The 21,691-nt window shown below is 40.4% G+C and overlaps 1 protein-coding gene across 16 annotated transcripts in view; it reads right to left on the bottom strand.

Moving 5' to 3' along the window:
- LOC145357267 (neurofibromin) overlaps nucleotides 1-21,691 on the bottom strand; it is a 324,662-nt gene that overhangs the window by 229,030 nt on the left and 73,941 nt on the right. For 9 of the 16 annotated variants that reach the window (XR_013889280.1, XM_080210460.1, XM_080210457.1 and 6 more), the window contains 9 exons: nucleotides 19,476-19,607; nucleotides 18,072-18,122; nucleotides 17,444-17,488; nucleotides 16,882-17,016; nucleotides 14,908-15,021; nucleotides 14,391-14,470; nucleotides 10,849-10,972; nucleotides 3,488-3,734; nucleotides 634-707 (listed from right to left, as the gene is read on the bottom strand). Coding sequence is in view for 15 of the 16 variants with exons in the window: in XM_080210460.1 (XP_080066586.1) it covers nucleotides 634-707; nucleotides 3,488-3,734; nucleotides 10,849-10,972; nucleotides 14,391-14,470; nucleotides 14,908-15,021; nucleotides 16,882-17,016; nucleotides 17,444-17,488; nucleotides 18,072-18,122; nucleotides 19,476-19,607 (1,002 nt within the window). In the remaining variant the exon portion in view is untranslated. The remainder of the gene's footprint in view (nucleotides 1-633; nucleotides 708-3,487; nucleotides 3,735-10,848; nucleotides 10,973-14,390; nucleotides 14,471-14,907; nucleotides 15,022-16,881; nucleotides 17,017-17,443; nucleotides 17,489-18,071; nucleotides 18,123-19,475; nucleotides 19,608-21,691) is intronic. The other 7 variants (XM_080210466.1, XM_080210464.1, XM_080210465.1 and 4 more) reach the window with 3 other exon arrangements.

Consider the following 21,691-nt stretch of genomic DNA (forward strand, 5'->3'; position numbering starts at 1 on the left):
AGTGATTCAGTATGAACATGTTCCACCAGGAAGTTCCTTTCTCCCTCATGTTTATCTAACCAATGTTATTTATTTAAAATAAATTTGTGTGTTGCAAGTGGACTTACATTAACATTGCAAAAAAGTTGCCGTGAAAATCCCCTAGTCTCCACACTCCAGCGCCTGTTCAGGTACACAGAGGGAGAATTTAGCACAGCCAATGCACCTAATCAGCACGTCTTTCAGACTATGGGAGGAAACTCACGCAGATAAGGGGAGAACGTGCAAACTCCACACGGATAGTGACTCAAGCTGGGAATCAAACCCAGGTCCATGAACTGTGCCACCATGCCACCCCCTATTCCTATTCTAAATGTTCCTTGTAGCAGCAAGTTTTACACTCTAACCAATCTTCAAGGCCAGTATCAGGTCAGAGCCCTACGCTGTTTGGCCTTTCCTGCTGGTACGTTCTCTCAGTTCAAGTATTATCTATGTGAATCTATTTCTTGAAAACGGACCCAAGTTTTAGGACAAAAATGCATTCACACCACCTTAAACACTGCACAAGGCAAAATGGGCACTTGTGCTGAAATATGCACAACAGAAACTGACATCTTGTCACTACAACATCATGGAAAACAACTGAAAATTTACCTCAGTGTTCCCTGCTGTTGGATGCTCGATCCTCCGCAGTAACGCCATTACCCGTTTCTGAAGAGCTGTCCGACCTATAGTTTAAAATCAATAATGAATCAAGTAAACACTCAACAGGGAAGAATGTTAATCACGAGCACAAGTTGGATCTGATTTAATGAGGATTCATGAAGCTGATTCTTGTTATTTGAATAGCTACAAATTGCAAGTAAAAGTTAAAGTTTATTCACTAGTCACAAACAGGCTTACTGCGTGCAATGAAAGTACTATGAAAATCCCCTAGTTGCCATATTCCAGTGCCTGTTCAGTTACACTAAGGGAGAATTTAGCACGGCCAATTCACCTAACCAGCACGTCTTTGGACTGTGGGAGGAAACCCATGCAGATGTGGGAAGAACGTGCAAAGTCCACACATTGACCCAAGCCGGGAATCGAACCCGGGTCCCTGGCACTGTGAGGCAGCAGTGCTAACCACTGTGCCACCATGCCGACCCTGACAGGGCTGTGATGAGCATTTTTATTTAGGTTTTCATTTACAGACCACTTTCATTGGAAAAAGCATTTAAAAGATGCACAGTAGCCGATGCTTTTCTAAAGCAACCAAGTGTCAGATAAGAGAAAATAATTTCAGAAATTGAGAAAATTTAATCAAAGTAAAAATAAATTTATGACATTTTGTTTTTATTTCAGATTTCTAGCACAGTATTTTGTTTTTTGTGCATTCTTTTAAGTTTATTATAATAAAGTCCACAGCACAAAAAAAACACATCATTTGACTCTTCTCTCACCTGATCTTCATCTAACCGCATCAGAAAATCCTGTTCCATTCTCCCTCATGTTTATCTAGTCTGCTTATAATGTAACTATGTTATTTGCTCAAACTACCCCCCATTGCAAGCTTCACATTCTAACCAGTCTAAGTTTTGCCTCAATTTGATCTATCAGTAATTAGCTGACCTTTATGACCCCTGGCTTTAGTTTCCCTCATATTTGGAAATCTCTCATCTCTATCCATTCTACCAAACTTTTCCAAAATAATTCAGGATACTTGGATTAGCCATGGTGAACGTGTAGAGTTACAGGAAAAGAGCGGATGGGAGGGTCTGGGTGGGATGCTCTTTCCGACAGTCGGTGCAGACTCAATGGGCCAAATGGCCTCTTTCTGCACTGTCAGGATTCTGTGGTTCTTTCAAAATCTGAAAGGGTTGGTGTCAGGTTGCCATTCAGCCATCTCATCTCCACAAGCAACAGCCGCAAGCTACTCAGCCTTTCCTGCTGTTATGTCCTCTCAGTTCTAGTGTCATCATTGCTAATCTTTTTTTATTGCAGATTTTCCAATGCCTCTGTATCCTTTCCAGAATACAAAGAAGCTCATCAACTGTAGTCTAAGCAACACTCGACACAAGTTCAACGTGACCTCTCTGTCCAAATCTGTTCCTCTAGATGTGAATCCTGTGCTTACTTTGCTTTTCTTAATAAAATGCTTTTTGGCGCTGTGTTGATCCTTTTACCGATTTGTTAATCTGCATCCCTAGATCCAGTTGCTCCTCCATCATCCTCTATTGCAGATTAGGTCACAGCAGTAGTACGTGAATCTATTTGTTCTAGCAAAGTATACCATCTCTCTCCAAGTTTATTAACATGGTCTTATATAGTGCATAGTCTTCCTCAGTGTTTACTATACCTCTCAATTGGTTGTCACTAATTTTGAACTTGCAGTTCCAATTCCAAAGTCCAAATTTTTAACGTAATTTGTGAATAACAGTAATCCCAGCATTGATATTTGCGGAACACCACTTTCTGCCAAATTGGGTATCCACTTGTAATCTTCGCTCCCCATTTTCCATTCACTAACCAATTTTCGAACCACGTGGATACTTGCTCCCAACTCGACAAGTTCTGACTTTTGTCATGAGTCTACCGTTCAGGGCCTTACAGGCCTTTTGAAAATCTAAATAAGTTAGATCTATTACATTGTTCGTGTCTAGTGTTCCTTAAACATGGTTGGTCCTTTCCTTCTGAAATTTGAGTATTATATTTCTATGTGTAACTACATATTTTTAGTTTAGTTTGTTTTATTATTGTCACAAGTAGGCTTACATTAACACTGCAGTGAAGTTACCATGAAAATCCCCTAGTTGACACGCTCCAGCACCTGTTCAGGTACACTGAGGAAGAATTTAGCATGGCCAATGCACCTAACCAGCATATTTTTTGAACTGTAGGAGGAAACCAGAGGAAACCCACACAGACACAATGAGAACGTGCAAACTCCGCACAGACAGTGACCTAAGTCAGGAATCAAACCCTGGACCCTTTATGTGCTATGAGGCAGCAGTGCTAACCACTGTGCCATCCTGGCCGTGAAGGATTATTGGACAGTGTAGAAGCATGTCACAATATCCAAATGATTCTATACAAGTGTTGTCTTAATTCTGACTGCATGGAATACAATGCAAAATACAGCTTGCCAAAAAATAGTACACATCCCTCCAAGCTTGACTACATCAAAACTTAGTCAACACTTGGGACAAGGGAAAAGCCAATAAGCTGAATGGTAAATCTTAAATTATCCTAAAGTAAAGCAAGCTGCTTCCATTCTGAGCTATTCAAGTTAAGCATTGGTCAAAAATTGCCATTCTTGCCTCTCAGCCCAAAATGGTATTTTAAAAGCTTTTTTTTTGAAACAATACTAATCCTTTTAGCACTTCATGAAATATCAGAAAATCCAAGACTAGGCCACTGAAAGTAAAAAAGTTCTCACTAAATTTTACATAATGTGGTCTGGAAAGTGAGAGCAAGTTGAGCTGTAAATTGAGGTTTATTGACCAACACAAGATACAGGAGCAATTACCTGTTGACATCATGTTGCTAACTGACGCAAACTCCATGAACGTATTATAATTTGGCAGGATGCTCTGGACAGGCACGTCATCGACCCCACACCTAATATCAGCTTCCTCACAGAGGTGCCGAAAACATGACATGGACACAAGGACAGCTTCGATGTCTGGACTCCACAGGAACATGTAAAGCGCCACTTCCAGCTTTGTCTGTGCTTGACGACAGATGGGGATCCCGCTGCCAAGTGTGGCATTCTCCTGCATTCAGAAATTCAATTCACTCACATCAGCTGTCGGACCAACAGGAGGGTTGTAAGCATTTTTATTTTAAAATGCCAACATTTTCTTTGAAGACTTTCAAGGCATCTAATACAAAATACCATAATATTGTTCACATTCCAATTAAATCACGGTACATCAGTTTGCATCCTATACAAGGCAGATTATGGCACAAACAGAGGTACACAAGTGTATCCTTAGCCTCCTCAAACTGCAGAGGACATAACCTTGTTTTAAAGTTTATTTATTAGTATCACAAGCAAAGCTTACATTCACACTGCAATGAAGTTACTGTGGAATTCCCTTAGTCACCACACTCTGGCGCCTGTTCAGGTCAACGTATCTAACCTGCACGTCTTTGGACTGTGGGAGAAAACTGGAGCACCCAGAGGAAATCCACATAGACACGGGGAAAACATGCAAACTCCACACAGACAGTGGCCCAAGCCAGGAATTAAAGCTGGGTCCCTGGCGCTGAAAGACAACAGTGCTAACCACAGTGCCGCCATGCTGCCCAAGCTATTCAAAATACCTTCTCCATATACCGTACACTTCAACCTAAACACGATGCACAGATTTTGCAGTGGAGTCAGAAGTACCTAAGGATTCTATTCTCAAACTGAGTGCAGTGTTTTGGTTCTTTTGGATCATTTATAAATGCTATTCTGTAAATCATAGTGCCAACTGCCCCAATTCAGAATTTGTAAAAACATCCTACTAGTAAACTTGTACAGTGCTATCACATAAATGCTCATCATGCACATACCAAATCCCCCTCTGCATCCACAATACGTGGCAAGATAAAACTTGGTGCAAGTGCATTTATTATTCATATGATAATAGTGAAAAATCAGAACCAGCATCACAACAGTACAAAACATATTTCACTTCACCTATGTGGAATGCCAAAATGTGTTATCCATTGAGATACACAAAACTGAAGGACTTCATAAAACAGTAAGACGTGGAAAAGAAAAAGCATAATATATATCATATGTTATTAAATGGTTCGATGTGTGAATGTTAATTAGTTTGTCATTCAGTCTATCCTGCTAAAAAGAGTCACGTCACACGAACAATCAGGGGCATTTCCACAAGTTGTTTGCATTATGGAGTTAATTAATTAACTACTACATCCTCGGAATTTTAATAGAAAATAAACCACCGCTCTGCCAGGATACAGGAACATTAAGCGACAACTTAATTTCGTAACAGTTTTATATTTCAATCTTTTAACAATAATTTTCACAAACATTTGCAGATGAAATGTCTTTAAATTCGTCACCCAACGGTACGTTGTACGTTAGATTAAATAAGGATCCAACGAGAGTGAATTTCCAATCAAACAATATCAGGAACCTTATCAATGTATGCAGGGAAATTGGAATGGAGGATGGGAGAGTTATCTGTGACGGGAGAAGGAAGGAAAAATTCCCCTTTGACAAATTACTCAAGAGTATTAGCTTCCGCTGTTTAACCATTTAATAGGATTGACGATGCCCCCACAGATGTCTGTTTATTGGGATGGCACTGTCTTCAGTGGAATACATGGTTACTGAAGAAGTTTAGAGAAAAAAAGAAAAACTGAAGTTAGGATAACTTGCAGCAACACCACAGGCATGCGGTGGCACGGTGGTATTGTCATTAGACTATTCATCCAGAGTCCCAGGGTAAGAACCGGGGACTTGGGTTCAAATCCCACTAGATGGTGAAATTTTTGTTCAATAAAAATCTGAAATTAAACGTCTAAAGAAACCATTTTAGATTGTCATAAATACAAACGTACCCAGTTCACTAATGGGAAAGAAATCTGCCATCCTTACCACAGCAATGTGGTTGACACTAAATTGCCCTCTGAATTGGAAGTTAGTTCAAGATGGGCAATAAATGCTGGTCTAGCCATCAATGTCCATTTCCCATAAACGAATAAAAAAAACTGCAGTACTCAGCCACAAATGATGCAAATCCATTAGAACAAAGAACGACACAGCACTAGAACAGGCCCTTCGGCCCACCAAGCTTGCACCGATATTGGTTTCTATTCCTCTGTTGGCCTCCCATTCATGTCTATCAAGATACTCCTTGAAAGTTGCTAACATGCTTGCTTCCACCACCTTCACTGGCAGTGGGTTCCTGGGACTCACCGCCCTATGTGAGAACAAATTCCCCTTCACATCCCCTGTAAACCTTCCACCTCTCACCTTAAACTTGTGCCCTCCTCTAGTTGACCCTTCCACCCTGGGAAAAGGTCTGTAATTATCCACTCTATCTAAGACTCATAATTTTGTAGACTTATGTCAGCTCACCCATCAACCTCTGAGTTTATCCAACCTCTCCTCATATCTAAAAGCCTCCAGAAAAGGCAACATCTTGGTAAACATTCTTTGCATCTTCTCCAAAGCATCCACATCTTTCTGGGAGAATAGCAACCAGAACTGCATGGAATATTCCAAACGCAGCCCAACTAAAGTTTTATAAAAATAACTTGCCAACTTTTATACTCGATGCCCCGGCCAATAAAGGCAACCATGCTGCAGGCCTTCTTGACCACTTTATCCATCTGTGTTGCCACTTTCAGGGATCCCTGGACCTATATGCCCGGATCCCTCCATACGTCAATGCTCCTAAGGGTTATACCATTCACTGCATGATTCAAACTCAAATTTGAACCTCCAAAATGCATCCCCTCACATTTGAATGGATTAAACTCCATCTGCTGCTTGAAACCAAAACAGAAAACAGTGGAAAATCTCAGGTCTGGCAGCACCTGAAAGCAGAGAAAAGAGCTGACGTTGAGACTAGATGACCCTTTGCCAAATCTGACAAAGGATTTGACAAACGGTCACCTGGACGCGAAATGTCAGCTCTTTTCTGCTTTCAGATGCTGCCAGGCCTGCTGAGATTTTCCAGCATTTTCCATTTTGGTTTCAGATTCCAGTATCCACAGTAGTTTGTTTTTATCCATCTGCTATTTTTCTGTCCAGATCTGCAATCTATCTATATCCTGTATTCTTTGACAATCCTCAAGAGAAATAAATTGATTAGGGATAGTCAACACGGTTTTGTGAAGGGTAGGTCATGCCTCACAAACCTTATTGAGTTTTTTGAAAAGGTGACCAAAGAGGTGGATAAGGGTAAGGCAATTGACGTGGCGTATATGGATTTTAGCAAAGCGTTTGATAAGGTTCCCCATGGTAGGCTACTGCAGAAAATGCAGATACATGTGATTGAGGGTAATTTTGCAGTTTGGATCAGGAATTGGCTAGCTGATAGAAGACAGAGGGTGGTGGTTGATGGGAAATATTCAACCTGGAGTTCAGTTACAAGCGGTATGGGGCCACTGCTGTTTGTCATTTTTATAAATGATCTAGATGAGGGTGTAGAAGGATGGATTAGTAAATTTGCTGACGACACCAAAGTTGGAGGAGTTGTAGACAGTGAGGATGGATGTTACAGTTTGCAGAGGGACATAGGTAAGCTGCAGAGCTGGGCCGAGAGGTGGCAAATGGAGTTTAATACGGAAAAGTGTGAGGTGATTCACTTTGGTAAGAGTAACAGGAGTACAAAATATAGGGCTAATGGAAGGACTCTTAGTAGTGTTGATGAGCAGAGAGATCTCGGGGTACATGTGCATAGCTCCCTGAAAGTTGGCACCCAGGTTGATGTGGTTGTTAAGAAGGCGTACGGTGTGTTAGCTTTTATTGGTAGAGGGATTGAATTTTGGAGCTGTGAGGTCATGTTACAACTGTACAAAACTCTGGTGTGGCCGCACTTGGAGTATTGCATACAATTCTGGTCACCACATTATAAGAAAGAGGCATCGGAAAGGGTGCAGAGGAGGTTTACCAGGATGTTGCCTGGTATGGTGGGAAGGTCTTATGAGGAACTTGAGGTTATTTTCATTACAGAGAAGAAGATTACGAGGTGACCTAATTGAGGCATACAAGATGATCAAAGGATTGGATAGGGTGGACAGTGAGAGCCTTTTCCCTCGGATGGTGATGGCTCACATGAGGGGACATAGCTTTAAATTAAAGGGTGGTAATTATAGGACGGATGTCAGAGGTAGGTTCTTTACTCAGAGGGTAGTAATGGCGTGGAATGCCCTGTCTGCAGCAGTTGTGGACTCACCAACTTTAAGGGCGTTCAAATGGTCAGTGGATAGGCATATGGATAGCATTGGAATAGTTTAGGTTAGAGGGTCATTAGATTGGTTCCACTGGTCGGCGCAACATTGAGGGCCGAAGGGCCTGTACTGCGCTGCAATGTTCTATGTTCTATTGTCACATCTGCTTCTCAGCCAATTTTTGTCATCCGCAAACTTAATCAGACCACTTCCATTTTCCTCCAGATCATTTATATTTATTACAAACAACAAAGGTCCCAGCACTGAATCCGTGGAACACCATTCATCACTGACCTCCATTCTAAAAAGCACCCTTCCACCCCGACTCTCCACGACCAAGCCAGTCCTATGCCCATCTAGCCAGCACACTATGAATCCCATGAAACCTTTCGTTCCAGCCTACCACAGATACAGACTGATTGCAGGCTTGGACAGAGAAATAGCAGATGGAGTTTAATTCAAACAAATGTGAGATGATGCATTTTGGAAGAGGGACCTTGTCAACTGCTTTACCAAAGTCCATGTAGACAACATTCACTGTCTTTCCCTCAATCAATCATTCTGGTCACCACCTCAAAAAAAAAATCAACTTGGTGAGACATGACCTTCCCTTCACAAAACCATGCTGCCTGTCCATTCACTTCCAAATGTGAATAAATTCTGTCTCTCAGAATCTTCAACAGCTTCTCCATCACTGACATTAGGCTCATCAGCCTGTAATTACCTGCATTATCTCCATTTCCCTTCTTAAACAAAGGAACAACATTGGCCGATCTCCAGTCTCCTGGAATCTCGTCTGTGGCCAAAGACAATGCAAAGATATCTGTTTAGGCCCCAGCTAATTCCTCCTTTGCCTCCTAAGTGTCCTGGGATAGACCCCATCCGGCCATGGGGACTTGTCTACCTTAATGCATTTTAAGGCATCCAGCATATCCTCCTTCATTATATTGAGCTGCCTGAGGGTATTCACACATCTTTCCTTAACCTCAACATCCTGTTCCTCTCTTTGATGAATACAGACATAAAATAATCATTCAAGATCTCACCCATTTCCTCTGGCTCCACATATTACCTCTATTCTTTATCCTTCAGTGGGCCTACTCTTTTCCCAGCTACCTTCTTGCTCCTAATACATGCATAAAATGCCTTGGGATTCTCCTTAACCCTGCCGGCCAAGGACATTTCATGGCTCCTTCTAGCCCTCCTAACTCCCCATTTGAACTCCTTCCTACTTTCTCCATATTCTTCAAAGGCTTTGTCTGTTCTTTGTTACCTAGCATGCTTCTTTTTCTCCTCTTGACTAAGCTGCCAATTTGCCCTGTCATCAAGGTTCTTGAATCTTGCCACTTATGTCCTTCATTTTCACAGGAACATACCTGTCCTGCACTCTAATCAACTGGTCTTTAAAAGAATTCTACATCTCAGGTGTGGATGTGCCCTCAAACAGCCGCTCTCACTCCACATTCTCCAATTCTTGCCTAATCCGGTTATACTTGGCCTTCACCCAATTTAACAACTTCACTCAAGGACCACTCGTTTTCATCCATAAGTATCCGAAAACTTACAGAATTATGGTCACAATTCCCAAAATGCTCCCCCGTTGAAACTCTGATCACCTGGCCAGACTCATTCCCCAATTCAAGCCAATCGTTGGATCATGCGCATATTGTTTAAAAAACCCACCCTGGACACACCTCACAAAAACCCCCCAGATGTAGGCATTTGAAACAAGTAATCAAACCATATATGAAACTAGTGTAAAAATTCCTAAGTACTGAAAATAAAATCATATTTGGACACTTCAAACATCTTGGTTTTTATCTCTATTGATACAACAGTCAATGCATTACAAAGAAATCAATGATCAGAAAATGCATCGAGAAAATGCAAAATGGGGACAAACTGCTTATCTAAATTTCTACTCAGTAAGTACCACAAGAGTTTTCTTTTTCAACTTTGACACAAGTTAAAATTACAGAAAAGGACATAAAACTCTCTCCTTAAAACCTTTTCACAACATAATAACATAATTGAGAATCACAGGACTGTACAGGACCATAAAAAATCTTTCTGCATTGCTACAATACTAGATCTTTGTGCTCAATGTTATTTAAGTATGTCAAAATGAAATAGTCATCCACTTAAACTCCTTTCTCTATTTATCCTGTTCCCAAAAATTCAATTGAAGTCTTTACCCTGGAAAAAGTAACCTCCACCTTTCTACTTTGAACAATATTATTTCATTGAAGAGCAGCTTTAATAGATACAAATTCCACATAACGCATAGCCAACCTTCACTGGGAAGTTAGGAATGATGACTAAATGGTTGGTCAAATGGGTAGGCTTAAGGGACTACTTAGAACCAAAGAACTATAAAGAGACATTGGGACCTGGTTCAAGTCAGAGATATATGGAAACGGGCCATTCGCCCCAACTTGTCCATGCCGACCAGGTTTCCTAAACTGAACTAGTCCCATAGCCCTCCAAAGCTTTCCTATCCATTTACCTGTCCAAATGCCTTTTAAATGTTGTAATTGTAGCCACCTCACTACCCTTGTTAACAATATTCATCATGCGGAATGAAGAACTTGTTTTGGAGTGGATTGGGAGAAGGGCGAAAGAGGAAGAGGAGAAAAATTAGGGGTGAAGGATGGGCAAGAATAAATCATACCCTGAAACACCACATTAACAGCGTGAAATAATACACTAAAGCTAGGCAAAAATGTATGGCTAATGACATCCTGTTCCTCCAGCAAAGGAAAGATGTGCTGATATTAGTTTTATATGCTAGGAATGAAGATTCATGTAACATAACCATCTTTCCACTACTCATACCATTCCAAAGCATATTTCACATAATATTTTGAAGCCATTCCAGTAATATTTGGAAAATCAGAAAGCAATTTTTTTTTTAAATAACATGTGTTTAATCTTTAAGAAGTTCCACAGGGTGAACTCTGCTTCTACCTTATTCTTCAGTAGAAACTTATTCCGACAGATTAGAATCTCCCGCATCCACTTGAGAATCTCTGTGCTGTTCAGCATCTGATGAGCGATCAGTTTCTTGCAGATGAAAAATAGAACCTGAGAGCTGTCAACACAAATGAAAAATTATTCGAAAAAAAGATAAATTTTCAGCTAGATTCTTGGTGGTTGTGGATGGGAAAATGACAGCTGTGTGAGAAGATTAACAAATTTATGGACTGCACTGGGGTTGGTTTACATTACAATTTGACTACTTGACTGTTCATTGCCATGTGAGAACACACAGGATACAGCAAGCATGCCATTCTCAAATTACATTATCTCATCGCTCATTGTTCAATCCTGAGGCAAAAGTCTGGAATTGAATCGTGTTGCTACCACTGCTTCGTAAGGTCTAAGCCTACCTAAACCTGGAACCTGCATGAGAAACACTGCTCATTCTCTTTAGCTGTGCTGAAGTCAGTGCTTTCTAAGTCTGAGAAAAAGTCAGAGAAAAAGTCAGCAACAGGGACAATTTCTATACCTTGCAAGACATGCCATAAATGGCTTATAACAATATTCCAAATGTAAAGAATTGGGACACTAGAATGGGCTCTAAGCAGAGATTTACCATATCCCACTTGCTAAATGAGGCAGAGTGTTAAAATTTGAAGACGTCACTTCATATTAAGTAACCTAACTCCCTTCTCCACATTATTATTGAATCAGATCGAATCTACAGTGCAGAGGCAGCCATTTGGCCCATCGAGTCCGCACCGTCTACAATCCCTGCATACGACATATTTACCCACCTAATCCCCTGACATTAGGGGGCAATTTATCATGGCCAATCAACTTAACCCGCACATCATGTGGTGAAGAGCTTGTGTGCTCTGACAATCCCTTGAGTGAGGCAGTTAGGGCCTCCTTGCTCCTGGTACGGCTGATTGGAGCAGCAAGGTGAGGAAGGTGTCAGGCAAAAAACAGTCCAAAAAAATCCTAATGGCACATCAGGCAAGGAACATTGTACACCACATTGCTGCGAAGGGAGAGGGTGGCTGGGGGGGTGGTCTGGTCACTGTGATTTGACAGGTCACTGAAATCTGACCGCAAACCAGTCAAGTCAGTGTGGACAATGATGACACCAAGGTTCCCGTATTATACAACGTCATGCGCAGGCATCCACCACAAGCTAAGGCTTGTGACAATGGGGAACTGGTGACATGGCCTGGGCTGTGAACCTGGTAGTGCCTATCAAGAGTTTGTACATATGCAATAGATGTGTGAAAATTATTGGACACCTGTACAGGGAAACTTCCAAACAAATGCTGGTGTCCTTCTTGAAGCCAACTCTATTAGCAACTTCAGGTGGATTGAACACTGTATCTGGGTGGCAGAAAACATTTACCCCCATCAGGTCCTGTTTTCTCAACTCTCAAATGGCCAACATTCCAGGGGAAGGCAAAGAAAATGTCTCAAAGACACTCTGAAGCTCTCCTTGAAGCATGGCAATGTTGACAATGACCGGGAGGAGCTTGCTACTAATCACTCAGAATTACAACGCCCTGCCCAACATGCTGCACACTGAGTCACAATGGCTTAATGATGAAGCAGAGCAGTGGCGGAGTAGAACAGAATAGGAAGCAAATCCAGATCCCACTGCCTCATGGAACATCTTCCCCCAGGTACCCAAAGCTGTGTGTATGAATTGTCGACTACTCTGTAACATGAAGACCCATGGTAGGAACTTATAATCCCTTGCCAATTTTCAAACTGACAGCGGCAATGACTCCAATGTCCTATCCTAAGCCCATATTATAGTTTACTTATTTGTCAATCCCCAGCTTTGTGAGAAAGCAAATTTTTAAACCAGTGATTCCAACTCCACAATGATTTCTCACTTTAGGCCTCAAAACAGGCAGATGCATTTCGTCGCTGTTAACGAACAAGTTCCAGCAAAGTAAGGTGAACACCATCCTTAACTTTCTGTTCTTTAATGTGAGCATGTTGAGACAGTAAACAGCTTTCCACTTTCAGGTCATCTACCCAGGACTGAACAAGATGTCAATCATCACTGGATTCTGCAGAGATGCTAACTGATGGGACTCTGAGTACAGGCAACTTTTGGATTTTTTGCATATACCGCTTTGTCCAGAAAGCTACACAAACCAGTTTGAAATATGAACAGTTCAGAGATTTTAACAAGGATTCTCATGTCAGGAATGGGTTAACAGACATCAAGTCCTAATTTGATGTCAATTATTCAATAAATTTATAAAGGGACCACTGGAGGCACTGGGGGTGGTGGAGAATTGTGTGTGGGAGTTGGATCAAACAAATGAAGGTATTTTACGAAGAAGCAGAACTCATGTCTCCTTTACTCGATGGGCTGAATGGCCTCCTTCTCCACTGTGGGGATTCTATGATTATCCTACAGCAACCAGGAGGTTCAAACGCCCAAAATGGACTGGAGAAAGAACACACAAAGTACTTCTTCCAATCACCTTTCCTCTAATATAACTAAAATTCAGATATTTCACAAGTAATCAGAAGCATTTTGAAATCATAGGATTTGGTTACATTCAGGTTTTCTCTTCAACCTCTCAAGCTGTTTCCCTTTTTAAGTTTCCCATTCCCATACCGGGGACAGGGGGGCAGATTATTCAAAAACTGTGAACAGATAATGACACGTACCTACAGGCATCTATAACCTCCTCCAGATAATTTGAAATAGAGTGGTGTTAAATCCAAATTATCCAACAATCAAAGTTGCACAAACACAGCAAAATGACAACTTTGTGCTAAATATTTGGCCAATAGTTGAATTAAGGTGATATGAATAGACTAAACGTGCAAAAGCGATCATTGTGCAACATCCCATCTAATTTCCATTTCATTACAAAAATAAAACTCGCCTGCTGTTGGAAGACTAAACATTTTTGTTCTTCTTAAATAGGTTACTTAATTAGCCAGCAGAGAAAGCTAAACCATTTGTTTAGAATCATAGAATCCCTACAGTGCAGAAGGAGGCCATTTGACCACAAACCCACCAAGGCCTGATCCCCATAACTACATGCATTTACCCTGCTAGTCATCCTGACACTAAGGGGCAATTTTAGCATGGCCAACCTGCACATCTTTGGAATTTATAACTGAAAATTCAATGGAATCTGAGCTGAATGACTATCATCATCAACACGTTGTGAGAAGAAGCCCAGAGCAAGCTGGTAATAGGCATCGATCTTCTGTTAATGCAGTTTTCCAATTGTGTTTCTATATCGTGATTTTCCATTGGAGGTACATATTGTAAAAATAACACCAGTGCCCATCATTGCGCATGCATATCAAACTACAAGACACCTCACAAAGATAGCTGCTTGATGGCCGGTGCAGACACAATGGGCCAAAGAGCCTCTGTCATTGCCAGAGGTAACATTTGTCCTAAAAAACTACATTATACATGCAATAGCCATATGGGTAAAGGAAGAGCGCAGTTAAACATGATTAACATTTTCTACCAAAGACCACCCCCCCTCAAAACTCACCTTATATCCCAGAAGGTTTCTATTGGTGCATCTGGGTTCCACAACTCTATATTTTCTGGTTGGTGAAGAACTAACAAGGCCTAAAAATAAGAATGGCAGGAAAAGTTTTAACATAAGTGCAGGCTTGGCCCAACACCGCAAAGAACGTCAGATCAGATCTTTCAGAGTCTCCCAGCAAATCATGCGCAGATATCTTCACCCAGCACCAAAACCATTCACCCGCTAACTGTATCAGTTTGGTTAATCTCAGCTAAGTACTGAGATATGTTTTATGTAGTCAATCTAAGTAGGTTTCTGTTCCTTAAAACAACTGTTAAAAATGCATATAACACACCAAGGAAGATATAAGATGATGCAAGTGCAGAGTGCATCAATTGGCACCTATGAAGGAAGAACAACATTCTTGGTGCTCGCCAGAAGTGAGAACAGCAATAAGCCCATAATTTAGCAGCGCTGAGGGAAAGAATACAAGTGTAAACAGATGCCACCCATGTGCACACCTTTCCAATGTCCTTACCTCCATGGCTTCCTGTGCTATCTCAGGCATGCTCATCTGTGGAACCAGCTGAACGAGACCAGTTATCAACTCAGCAGTGCTACTCTGAATTTCATGTCCCAGTTTCCCTGGATTCTGTGTAACAAGAGAAAGAAAGATAATATTTTAAAAAGCAGAAAGTTAAAAATGAGCCCAGTTGAAAGATTGTGTGGATTCCAACCTTCTGCATTTTGGGAATTGAAAATTTCCTTTCTAAAACAGGATAATGGTCCTGATATAGTATCCATTCAGGTTATGTACCAAAAAAGAACAGTTTAAAGTTATAATATGAAATATTTCTGTTCAGAAAAAGGTATCATCTTCAGCCTTAATTAATATTTTTGCAGAAAAATCATTGCCACAATAAAGAGTTGTTAAAGATGAAATCTAGGGAATGTGAACTAGTGTTGTGTGTTGTTTTGTGCCCTACAGGTTCAGCATCTTAAATCACAAGTTTATGATGCAAGAAAGAATGTCAAAGTAAGTTTCACAGGCAGAGTTATACTGGACTCAGTGGTTAGTGACATGAAGTACTTTAATTGTGATGTCTTTTATTCTGGATGTACAGTGAATAAAATTGAATCTCACCAAGTCTCAACATATTCAAATATCAGTAATCCCAATAAAAGAGCAGTACAGTAAAGCCCTTACTGATTAACTGGAGGAGCTTGTTCCTGGTCACAGCTTTAAAATTTAAAGTTTATTTATTAGTGTCACAAGAAGGCTTACATTAACACTGCAATGAAGTTACTGTGAGAATCCCCTAGTCTCCACACTTCTGTGCCTGTTGGGGTACATCGAGGGAGAATTTAGCACCTAACCAACATGTCTTTCGGACTGTGGGAGGAAACCGGAGCACCTGGAGGAAACCCACGCTGACACAGGGAGAACATGCAGACTCCACACAGTGACCTAAACTGCGAATCGAACCTGAGTCCCTGGCGCTGTGAGACAGCAACGCTAACCACTGTGCCACCCCAGTTTCTATTAATCTACACAGAAAGCACAACTTGTATCTAAACGTGAGATCACTGCCCTGGTGTTTCTACATCATTGTCATCCTCATACCAGAATGGATCAAAATCTCAGATGCCTTCACTTGACAGAAGGCAGCAATTCAACATACACCTAAAGTGAGCTTTGTTGACAATCGTGCGTATTCTGTAGCACCTCCACTGATATCACTTGTTACTACCCAAGTCTGCTCAGCACACACTGATTGGGAATCTGGCAATTTAAAACTTTCAGAGTGCGCTACTGGCCACTTGGAAGGTAACATTATCTCAAAGAATTCAAAGCCGGACTCAAGAGCTACATCACCATCACTTATGAGCATCCACTGACTCTGTCTACTCTTCCTGCTGCCTTGGCAAAGCAGCCAGCATAATTAAGGACCCCACGCATTCTCTCTTCCATCCTCTTCCGTTGGGGAAAAAGATACAAAAGTCTGAGGTCACGTACCAACCAACTCAAGAACTACTTCCTCCCTGCTGCCATCAGACTTTTAAATGAACCTAACTTGCATTAAGTTGATGTTTCTCTACACCTAGCTATGACTGTAACACTACATTCTGCACTTTCACGCTTTCTTCTGTATGAACAGTATGCTTTGCCTGTATCATGCACAAGAAACAATGCTTTTCACTGTATGCTAAAACATGTGACAATAATAAATCAAAATATCTTTCTTGCTTCTAGGAATATGGACTAAGGAAAGGTGGGTTTTTTTGTTTAGTCAGGGCATTACGACTGGCATGGGCTTGGAGGGCTAAAGGGCCTGTTACTGAGCTGTCCTTTTCTTTGTTCTTTGAATAAAAATACTATCAAACGAATCATTAACCTTGGCACTTTTTGTTTGAAGTCTTAAATCTGTTGGTCACAAAACAGAACTGCATTGGGCTTGCAACGCAAATGTTCTTCCAAACCGGGAGCCCCACATCCCGGACCAATACTTACATGCAACATGAGCTTTGGGTCTCCATGAATTAATTTCACAATGGCCAGCAATAAAAATTTATAACTTCGGGTTTCTGAGTCTGTTGGTTTTTCTTTGAATTTAAGGCTTGTCATTTTTTCCTTGAACGTAAGACTCTGAAATAAATTTATAAAACAAAGGTGGACAATCATGAAGATCAGCAAGTTGACCCATTTCTTACAAATCAGTTAATCAAACACCTTAAAATATTGCTCTTGCTTTGAATGTACTGAATATCTGATCCATATGTTACGAGACCACTAACCTGTGAGTACATATATTTAAGCTTATCAAAGCCACTAATTCAAAAACAATTATAAAACAATGAACAAAGTGTGAAACATTAGTAAATGCATGGCAGAAAAGGAGCTGTTTTAATTTAATCAGATCTTTTTCAACAGTTAAGGATTTTATTCGAGAAGGTGGATGCATGCTACATATTCAGACCTAGATGGATTATGTCGTGTTTACTAATGTAACTAAGCACAGAAAAGGCAGCGATCTAATTGCTTTTCTGTGATAGTTACTATGAATCATACTTACAGCAACAGAAGCCCACTGCCATGCAAAACAGTGACTGGTTGGCATCTGATCATGTGAGCGACAGCAGCCAATAAGCACAGAAAATAAAGCAGAAGACAAAGCACCACCAATCAATGTCAGAGTAGCCATGTTAAAGAGCTGCTACCTATCCGAACAGGTGACACTAAATATAACATTAACAAATGAGTTATGAAATGGAAGGTTTTGCAACATGTTTTACAACTGCAATACTTTCTCCACCCCCTCCCCCAACCCACCCCCAAAACTCCCAATAAGCTAATCAGTAGTTTTGATCAATATGCTCCAATTCACCAACATACTCCACTTCTTTTAGTTTCTTAGGAAAAGCTATGCAACTGCAATACTTCATCCATTTGACGTGATCTACAGCAATAAAGCAATATTAGGGCCCAAGTTAATAATTTTCAATAAAGCAGCAAACTAAAAGCTCAGAACGCAAATTTAGCTCTGGGTTCCCAACCTGCGATATTCCTTAACACCTACTTATAGGAAATGAATCACCTTATCTCTACGTAATCTACAAAGCATCATCCCCTACAGCAGAATTCAGCACTTTTAGGCCATTGGAAATCTAAAATACCAGCGATAGACAAGTACAAAAATTTACCTGGTCCGTCCAGTTGTGTAGTGTCAATTCAACACCAATGTGCAAAATAGACTACAGTATAAAACAAACACATACACAGCAAGTATCCAGTGTGAAAAAGATTTAAATATCAAAAGTCTGTACTATAGTGGATACAGGAGAAAGCTAAAAGTTGGCTGCCCAATTGTTTCTTTTTGAACTATTCTTCCAGTTAAAGAATTAGGTGGACAGGGACCAATGGATATTAGAGATGGGATAAATAAAATAACTGCACTGAAAACAGGACAGACCTCAGAAAATTAAATATCTGGTTTCCATTTTGTTGGTGCCGCCAGCCTAATAGAAATGTTTTGCTTCTCAGCTCAAGAGGTCAACAGATAAAATGTATTTTATAGCTTCCCAGCTGGTTAAGGCCATCAGCAATGAGAAGCAATACAATTCTATCGACACACTGTACAACTGAGTGCAGGGAAATGCTCATGGACTTGTTGCCATTTGCTTGCACAACAGCTTGGTTTAGAATCACTTTAGAGGATGTTTGGGATTAGGGTGCCTGCCTTCTCAGATACAGCTCTGGGGAGGAATTACCCCATTTGTATGCAAGGCTAATGCTCTTTCAGCATTGTGCACTTTATGGATTATGGCAGGTTTCTAGAAATATTGTCCTTCTGTACATAATGAAACTCGGATCTCAGCTATTTCCATTAAAACATCTTGGGCTTCCAACTTATTTTGTTAGAGGTTATTGAATATTCACCGCTCTAGCCAAATTGTCACAAAATGCTTCACTCTTGGCTCTTCATAAGAAAGCAGTGCATAAAAAATATGAAATTACAGCTTGACAAGTTTGTTCACTTGTCTTAAACTTTTTTCCAAACTTGATTTCTAGTTTATTTATTCACAAGCTTCCATACTAAAAAGAACAAAGAGACCAACTGAATAAATACCATCTGTGCCACTACAGGGCAAGTATTTGTCTACCCCTATTGAAAAGTACCCTGTGGAGCCCGAGCTAAGAATATTCCAGCCTCGGGTATTGCCCCTTTCCAAACCAAAGAACTCGGAAAACAGCCACAAATATCTGTATTCTATATCTATATTCACTATACGTAAAATTTCATTACTTATCAAACCAGTAACTCTAATTTTAGCAGTCAAAACAATTACTCAACAAATAAAATGCTCTCCATGGTAAAAGTGGAAATCCCAGTGATGACTGAAATCCCCCAAATCTATTATTTGGATTCTTTTTTTTCTACCTGTTGCAAATTAATAAATATATTTGTATTTAAGAATGCATGGTTCAAAATAAAAATAATTGTGCTAGAAACTATATTTCCCAGACAAACAGTTATGGAAAAACTGCAGGAATGGCATGATGGAAACATTCAAATGACACAACATGAAACTGCTGAACAGGCATACCGATGTCATACGGAGTTGAGCGTGTGTGCTGCAGCTCTGCATCACCCGATTCAGAGTTTCCGCTAACATGCCTCTGAGTTCTCCTGAGTAACAGTAAACTGCATCGATCTTAGGCCACCAATCCACTGCAGACTGAAAAGGTAAATGGTGTAGAGACAGTGGTGAGGAAACAGAGCAAACTGAGACATTCATTTTAACACAGTACAACTGAATGCTGAACTTGCACTTATTCCGACAGAAATCTTCACAGTTGAAAACACCATTCCTTTATTGTCCAGAAAAGGGTGCATAAGAATTTTTACACATACGCAAGAGTGAAAGCTATTGCTTCTCCCCAAGCCTCTGCTGTCTGCACAGGACCATTTCAACCTCCCATCCTCATGATCTTTACAGAACCATTAGGGTGAAATTGCATGTGATTCTGCGCTGTCAACCTGTTCCTGCAAAGAACTGGGATGTGACTATTACACAGAAAAAGTCAATATTAAATCAGGCTCAGGTTCAAGCTCCAATCCCAGAGTAAAAGACCAGCCTTCAAACTGCTTTGTACATTCCTACAGTGCTGTTAATCATGTCCAAAGAACATTAGCCTCAGGTCTCTGCTTTTTCAAAAATCTTCCAAACTGAACGCAAGTTATTTAACAATTTTAGTCCCAATTTGATTCAGAAATTTGATATGATTGCAGTTTATTTGCAAAGAAATTCCAATTTGAAATCAGTTTATTCTTAAACTGGTTACATAATTGAACTCCACTAATGTGCACCAATTGTTTCCTCATGAGTTTCCTACTGGTTAAGGCGGTGCAATTGTTTCATTGATATTTTGACTTTCCTGTCATATGATAGAGCTTTTCAAAGTGCTACAAAAAGGTTAACAATAGACCATGCATTTGCACAAATTAATACATCTCTTAACAGGATGCAAGGACAGTGAGTAATCCCGTAATCCTGTTTTGAGCTGAGGGGGTGGGTGAAGGAAATTAGTGGAGGAAATGTGGATTGACTATTTGTTTATTCGGCGTCAGGAAGTAATCAAGCTCTATTCAAGCAGTGCTGATAGATGAAAAGTGTTTCCAGGCTTAAATTATCCAAACTCAGAAACCACAGGAGAACCAGAAAAGCAGCACAATGGATAAAATAAACCACCACAGGAAAAACTGCCATAATTTAAACATGTCCTCTAGCCATTTAAGTTCAGGGTACCAATGGAAAAAATTACATTTGTTATTTTTAAAAATTGGAGCATTTGGCAAGCTCATCTGCTGCATAATTAGTTCTCAAGTTATGTTTCAGGCAGGAATAAAATTTTGGACCGACTGACATCAAAAACACTTGCACGACAGACTCGCAATGGATCCAATGGTTAACGCAAAATATATTGATTCATGTTGTTTGTTGCCTGCAAAGTGGCTTCCACAATTCTTGCTTAGTCATTTGCAGGTTTTACACTGCTAATATTTGTGTTTCCATTTCTCCCCACCCTCCTGTGCCTGAAGAGTTGCATTTGGGAAATGGATTTGTAAATGCATTAACACCATGTGCACTGTTGCAGTCAAGTGAGTTATAATTAAAAATGCAAGAGGCTAAGTACTGAAAAATCAAACCAAACAGTTGAAAACATAGATCAGAACCACAAGTGTCTGAAAAAGGACAAAAAAAATACATACTTTGGGTAGAACCCCCATTTCAGGAGTAGATTAACTCCAGGAACCATTAAGCTGATAATTAAAATTGGGTCCACAGTAGGTCCAGGGGATGGTATTATGTAATTTTACCTATGTCATCTCCAAAAAAAAATTACAAATTTGCTGTTTCTAAAAAAAAAGATTCATTCTTTCTCCAACCCTCTTTTTGTAACTCATTTTGTTTACCCTGCTATTCAAGTCCTGCCTCGTGTTGAATCAATGTCATATTTGAGCCAACCACAAGAGGGTGCAAGTACGTCACCAGTCAACTTTCCTTGCGATATTCTTGAAGAAAGCTCATCTGATTTCCTACTGATTCTCTGGTACAATCCAATTACACAACTGGAATTCATTCCCCGCTCCTCCTGGAGTCAACAGCCCCCGCCTCGGCAAATGCACATCTGACCAGTTTCTACTGCTGTTGAATATTTTAGCAACACGACCTGAAATGTTAACTCTTTTTCTCTCTTCACAGATGTTGCCTGACCTGCTGGGCACTTCCAGCAGTTTCCTCTAGATTTCAGATTTTCA

This window comes from Carcharhinus amblyrhynchos, chromosome 23 (genome assembly GCF_965287045.1).
Source record: "Carcharhinus amblyrhynchos chromosome 23, sCarAmb.v2.hapA, whole genome shotgun sequence".
NCBI classification, from domain to species: domain Eukaryota; kingdom Metazoa; phylum Chordata; class Chondrichthyes; order Carcharhiniformes; family Carcharhinidae; genus Carcharhinus; species Carcharhinus amblyrhynchos.